The following is a 7,122-nucleotide window of genomic DNA, read 5'->3' as shown; positions in this document are numbered from 1 at the left end:
ATCAGACAGCAACTGTCTGTGCTGAGGTGCTTCTCTCAGGGCTTAAACAAGCAACTCCACAGAAGCAGAACTGAGAAAAGCTTCCACTTTTGCCACTGTTTGGCAAAGGTTCAATGACCTTATGTCACTTGCATATCCCTAACACCATATCAACAACAATCTGGAAACTTCAGATATTAACTAAAACCCTTCATGAATACACAAATGAAGTAGTTGATCACTTAATTAATATTACCCATTGGCCTTTTTAATGTCATTTGTGATAACAAAATAAAAACTGATTTTCCTCTACAAGCAGACTTTGCTTATGAGACAATATGCTATAGTACAATTAAGTATTCTAAGTTGAACAACTATGTACAGTTCTAAATATTTATTGGCAGATAATCATCTGACAAAAAGCAAATTTAACCTATCATTAAATTCTAAGCAAATTAAGATTATATAATGTAAATATATAAAGTTATAAGTAAGCTAAATACTTATTTTTATGTGAAGTAAAAACATTCAGAATAATCTCTGCCTCCATAGATGATAGATTTCTGAAAATGTATTTCTAAGGATTTAACACACATTGGAATTACTTTGAAAAGAAATCTCAATAGCAGCAAGATTAAAATGTGTACAGGTTTTAATATTTCAGCTTGTGTAATTCAGGTTTCGTCTCTTCTGTAAGATAAAGTGGGTCAGAAAAAAAAAGGAAAAAGTGCGTACGCGGGAGGTAGGCGAGGGCAGAGAGTGGGATGGAGAAGAGGTGCAAAGGGGGACAAAGAGAAAGGAAGAGCAGCAGCAGTGCGAGAGAAGGAGGGAGAACAAGCAAACACCAGCCCAGCATCACACACCCATTTTGGTGAATCGAGTAGTTGGGAGCAGGAGCAACAAATTTCGGAAGTGACGTGACAGTCCGATCTGACTCATCTTTGCTAATGTTCAAGTGCCTCAAAACCAGAAATACATTCTCCTCTCAACAACTTGCACAAAGCTATGGCTTCTTTCATCACTTGTCTAATACCCTTTTAATGCTATTTTAAACACAGATTCTTAAAACACATTTAGAAAGAGAAAAGCCTCTAGTAGAGCACTTGTGAAAAGTCACGTATCTAGTTACACAAAGAACAACACAGAAATTCCAGTAAGTATGACACAAAAAGTTTACTAGTATGGCAGCCCAAAGGCACCAGAACGTCAGATTTTCAAGGCTGTCTTAGTTATGACAGGGAATTCTCCAGTGCCTTAAATACTTCTGGTTCAGAAAAACATAAAAAATAATTTAACCTGCCTTTGTCATAACCCTTCTTTTTGGTTACAAATTCAATGTTGTCTGTCTCAGAAAAACGTTAGTAAGATCCTGCCCTACAAATTCGTATCTGTCAGTAGTGTCCATGGTGAAGACAAACACAAAAAATATCAGAAATGTTGTAGCTATCAAGTCAAAGTAATGTTCTGTATCAGTGCATGCTTCTTTTATGTCTTTCCAGGCTCTTCACCTGACTATGGTGTAAAATACACATTTTACAAGTTAGGGGACACTTATTAATGACAGCTTTTACATTACTTAACAAAAACGTGCCATTGGGAGGATACAAAAAGGTTCAACCCTTTTAAGAAAAAGATACTAACCAGTGGAAGCAAGAAAATCAAACAATTAGCCTACAACAAAAATACTCCAAAGTGAAAATTTTACACTGAAAAGGAAGAAAACACAAATGCCAAGAAAGTTTACTGTTGTTATTCATGTGGAAACCACTCAGATGATATAAGGAGTGGCTACATAAATTCTTGATAGTTTCCTGAATAGGCTGCTTCATGTTATTTCAATATTAATAAAGTGAGGCATAATGATGAGGGAATAATAGTCACATTTCAGTGATCTCTTCCACATGCACATTCCCCAAAGGAAAAAAATAAAAAGCTTATATGATTATATGACAAAAGCCACCTCACATGTGCAAATAAACAGTTTATTAAAAGGTCCAGAGAACTCAACCCCCACCAGCACCCCAAATACTGCAAAACAGCAGAGGCTTCATAACTAAAGGAGAAGAAAAACATTACTTGGTACTGAAATGTAAAGAAGGTGACCACAGGACTGAAGAATAACATCTTACTCTCACCAAAGTCCACAGAAAATTCTATTTGTCTTCCATACAATGCTTCAGCCTCAATTCTATTCTATGGAAGATAGACTGAAGTATTTCCAGAACACATTAAATTTGAAAAATGATATTTTATTTCTTTCAACTATTTTTCTACCTTTAGCTATTTATAACATGTAAATACCAGGACACAATTTAAGACACAGGGGGAAGACTGTGTTCTCCTTCAAAGTGTTTTTAAAAAATAAATGCTTATATTTCTCCTAATTTTTCTCAGAAATACACCTTGGTGGTGGAATTAAGTCTGCATTAGTATTATTCCTAGCTTTCAATATCAAATTATTATAATTAATAATAATAAATAATAATAATAATAAAACCTCCAACATTAGTTATTAAATAGAAATTATGTTGAAATATTGAACTATAACTCCCTTTTTTCTCCAAAAAGAAAATTAAGAAAATAAATTTGTTAGAAAATAAAGTTGTTATATTTTAACAAAACAGTCCATTTGTAAACTTTCATTGTTTTAAGTCATGTTCTGTAGCACAGAGTATAAATTTTAATTAAAATATGTACTTAAGAAGAAGTTAAGATTACTTAGTTCTGTAAAAAACTTTACTACCCTCTCAAGATGCATAAGAAAATGTAAATCAGTGTAAACAAAAAACAGCATTCTGAACGCTATCTTCTCCTTGGAAAAAATGAAGGTAAGGTCCAAAAATTCTATATTAATACACAGACACTCCTTAGGTGAGTTTATACATATACTGCAAAAAACATGTTACTGACTAAAACGTAAGCGTGTATGTAGCACACGTGCTTATGGTCAGACTGGAACCTCTGTCTAGCCGTGCCATTCTAACAAGTACAAGCTGTAGTGTATAAAATTAATGAAGTATGTACAGTCTAATTACTAAAGATACCCAGACAACACTGCATCTCAGCAATACATACTTTGCTTTACACTATTGTTTATATATAAAGTTTATACAATGATCTTCCACCTACAATAAATTATTTATAAATTGTAATTATTTTTTGAGGAGCACAGAAAAAGTAAAGGACAAGAAGATACATGAATTCATTTGAAATCTTAAAATGTCCTACTCTGTTTACTTACAAGCAAAAGGACTTCAAGATTAGAGTCTTAGTTTCAAATTAGAAATGACTTTGTGCATTCATTTAGGCTGAGAATCAAATCAACAGAGATTTCACAGAAATTTTGCTGTGTTTGAGAACAGATATTGTTATTTTTGCAAATCAGAGGCAAAAATTTTCAAAAGTAATCAAGCCTGAATTTAATCCAGGGGTTATACTTGGAACAGACTGATCTGCCACAAGCAACTAGTTAATGTCTAATTATTATTAATTCAACGCAAGGAAGAGCATCCCCCCCCCCGGCCCGTTAATTCAAAAATTCACACTAATCACTGTACTGTGTAAGAAACCTGTAATCATCGTTAACAAAGACGGTCTCCTGGTATTCAAATCCTAAAAAACCCATATCTAATGATATTGAATGATTAGGATACGGAAAAGAGAAATTAAGGAAAGAAATGCTGAGATGATTTTTAATATCCATATGCCCAAATTAATCTTTATTTGCTACATATTTTCAAATACATTTATAAACCAGTCATTAGTATTTTCTATCAAAATAATTACTGCATCTTAATTATCAGGCATAAAGAGGGAGAATGACAAGCACTGTAATACTTTCCCATTACCATGAGAAACAAGACATCTTGTGAGAATGCCAGAAACACCTACAGATACGATATAATGTGTGACAGAACTTACTTTCTGCTGTCTGCAGTATTATCTCATCAAGCTCCTTCTCAAGTTTTTCATAAGTATCTAGCCTTGCTTGAAACTCAGAATTCTGTGTCTGAAGTTCAATAATGCGTGCTTCACTAGAAGACTGAAGACTATAAAATTCCTTAGTAAGCACCTGTAAGAATGCACAATGGAAAGATCAGGGATTCAGCATTACAGCTATTTATGAAACAAGTAAAATATAATACATTTAAAATGCTTATCAGTATGATACTAAATATGTGATTAGAATATTCGAAAAAGTAGTTATTTTTTAAACTGTATTATCTCACACAGATTACACTCTCAGGTCATATCACTTATGTCTATCTCCTAAGGCCTTAGTAATTCTAAGAATCTCTGAAAAAGACAAGAATTTTAAAGGAGAGTTAGGAAAAGCAAGGTAACAGCTAAAAAAAATTCAATACACAGCAGTCAAAATAGTATAAATGCATTTATCTTCATTGCTTTAACTGGATTCAGATTTCAGTTAGCAATTTAAAAAAAGAAGGCCCCTTTACAGAATAGTAAATGCACGAATATGAAAATTTGGTATTTAAGATAAATAAGATTCTTATTATTTACTTATTACTGAAAGGTAATATGCAATTAGCATTCAGGAGTAATGTAAATGCTTAATCCACTAAGCTTAAACAAAAAAGCACACATTCAAAAGTAAAAGTTATGAAGGTCTGTGTAAGAACTAAAGCTTGATACAGTGCTTGAAAATAGAAAACAACACTGACAACAAATATTATAAAACCAATTGGTATTAAATAAAATTTTGTAAGTAAAGTAGCAATCTACACACTTTGCAGAAAACCCCTCTAAAACTAATAACAAAGTAGTATGGTAACTAAGTTTAATACTAACAAACATCCATGCCAACAACTCAATATAGATCTTGAGATACAGAAATATATGCTTAGTGTTTACAGCAGTAGTACCAGATTCACTGTGAAAAACACTAAAGAATGTCTAATGCTGAGAAAAACAAGCCACTCAAATATAAAAAGATTGGTATAGTGTCTCAGAAGAATAAATGTATAGGTTAAAATCTGGCAAAACATGAACTATGTATTTCCTAGTTTTAGCATGCCTTAGATGAGAAACTACTGTGTTGAAATCCAAATAAAAACAAAAGTTGGTTCACAAAGCAGCTGTAGCTGAGCCACAAGACACTAGTGACTACACTGTTAATAATTAGGATCAGTATCCTAGAAGAAGGGTAAAAAACCCTTAGTACATTGATACTATATATAAGAAAGGAAATTTTAAAATTAAGAATTCAGTCAAAAGAAATAAAAGTAAAAGCTTCAGGCATCTAATATTTAAATTCTGCAAGAACATTTCTTAATGAGAGCACATGTCCTGGTTTTTGTGCACTGGTTTCAAAGGGTCTCTCTAAAGAAAAAAAGGAAGTGTCAAAAGAGTTAGTAGAACTGAAAGTCAAATATTCAAGACGTTATTCTGATCAAATAAATATCCACAAGGAAAAGGGAACTATAACTCAAATTTAACTGTCTTAAAGTTTAGACATGTCTGCAATTAAAAATCTGTTTAGCAACCTCAGTCTAGCAAAACTGGCACTCCCAGGGCTCATGGCCACCTCACCAGCCAGGATCTGAATGTCCCGATACACACAAAACAATAAATTAAATTTTATCTAAAACTCTCTAATTCTCTTTCCACTCTACAGTTCCTTTTCATAAACACCCTAGGCAGGTTCAGCACTAGAAATGTGGGGACTTAAAGAACAGCATCCTTCTCCAAAAAATATGAAGGCTGTGATAGCTGGTACTTGGAAAAAAGGTTTTTATTCTGTCCTGTTCACTTTGTATCCTGATGTTTGTTTTTGACATACTCTGCCAATCTGATTTAAATCTCACAAATTGGACTCAGTGATACGATTTTGGGACTAACTTTGCACAAGTGAAGAAATTTTGGTTTAAAGAGGTTTTCTCTCCTGAATACTGGACACCTTTCCAATATTAAAATAGGTGAACAGGATATGACACATTTTTAAAAGTACATGTTGGAAAGATAATAAATTCTAAGCTTGTAGAGAGAAGGAGGTCCAAATCATTCAACTCCATGTAAATAGCTGCACTGGGTGCAGTTGCTGTCAGCAGTGGGCTGCAGGGGTGGTCTCTGTGAGGAGAGGCCAGGGCTACCCTGTGCCAGTCACGGTTGGTTCCAGCCAGCAACAACCCACCCACTGCAGGGCACGGCTGAGCTCAGCAGCCAAGGTGGTGGTGCCTCTGGGGAAAATGTATATAAAAAAGGGCAAAACAAAAGTACAGTAGTGAAGAGTGTGGGGAAAAAAAAAAGAGAAAGCCTTGGTGCAGACACCAAGGCTAGAGAAGGAGGGGAGGAGGTGCTCCAGGTGCCAGAGGAGAAATTCCCTTGCAGCCTATGGAGAAGACCATGGTGAAGCAGGTTGTCCTCCTGCAGACCATGAAAGAACACACCAGAGCAGTTATCCACACTGCAGCCTACAGAGGACCCCATGCTAGAGCAGGTGGACATGCCCTGAAGGAACTGCAACCTGTGGAGAGCCCAAGTAGGAACAGATTTTCTCCTGAAGGAAGCTGCAGCCCATGGAGGATCCACACTGGATTAGGGTAAAAGCACGAGGAGGAAGGAATGACAGAGAGGAGCTGTTATGGACTGACCTCAACCCCCACTCCCCATCTCCTGTGCTACCTGGGGAGGGTGAGGCAGAGGAGACAGAAATGAAGGAGGGAAGTTAAACCCAGAAGAGAAAGGTGGGGGAAAGATGTTTTAGTTTTTGTCTTTGTTTCTCACCATCCAAATCTATTTCAACTGGTCACAAGTGAAATTAAATCTACCCAGGTCAAGTTGGTTTTGCTCATGATGGCAATTGGTAAGTGATCTCCTTATCTTTATATCAACCCATGGGTTTTTTCAGCTTATTTACCCACCCTGTCCTCTTGAGGAGGGGAGGTGAGAGAGCGGCTGGGTGGGTGTCTGTCAGCCAGCCAAGGTCAACCCACCACAATAAGATTAGCAATGTTAGGTCTTTTCAGTGCTCTCCTTGACTTCTTCAGCTGTAAAAATTTGTTGCAGAATAATGTATCAACAGAAAATATTTTTATTATGATGTGAAAATGCCATTACAAAACCTAGTTTTTAATAATGATACTGAATTCACCAAAACTGTTCTGGTATAACTGTCTTCTTTCC

General features: G+C 35.3%; 1 protein-coding gene across 1 annotated transcript in view; it reads right to left on the bottom strand.

The window, feature by feature from the left end:
* Positions 1-7,122, bottom strand: part of LOC104532599 (progesterone-induced-blocking factor 1) — a gene marked incomplete at its 5' end in the record, with an annotated part of 49,678 nt that overhangs the window by 42,046 nt on the left and 510 nt on the right. Inside the window, one exon of the mRNA XM_010177850.1 lies at positions 3,901-4,051. Within this exon, the coding sequence (XP_010176152.1) occupies positions 3,901-4,051 (151 nt within the window). The remainder of the gene's footprint in view (positions 1-3,900; positions 4,052-7,122) is intronic.

This window comes from Antrostomus carolinensis, unplaced genomic scaffold, assembly GCF_000700745.2.
Source record: "Antrostomus carolinensis isolate BGI_N321 unplaced genomic scaffold, ASM70074v2 scaffold2920, whole genome shotgun sequence".
Taxonomy (NCBI): domain Eukaryota; kingdom Metazoa; phylum Chordata; class Aves; order Caprimulgiformes; family Caprimulgidae; genus Antrostomus; species Antrostomus carolinensis.
This window is presented reverse-complemented; position numbering and strand designations above follow the sequence as displayed.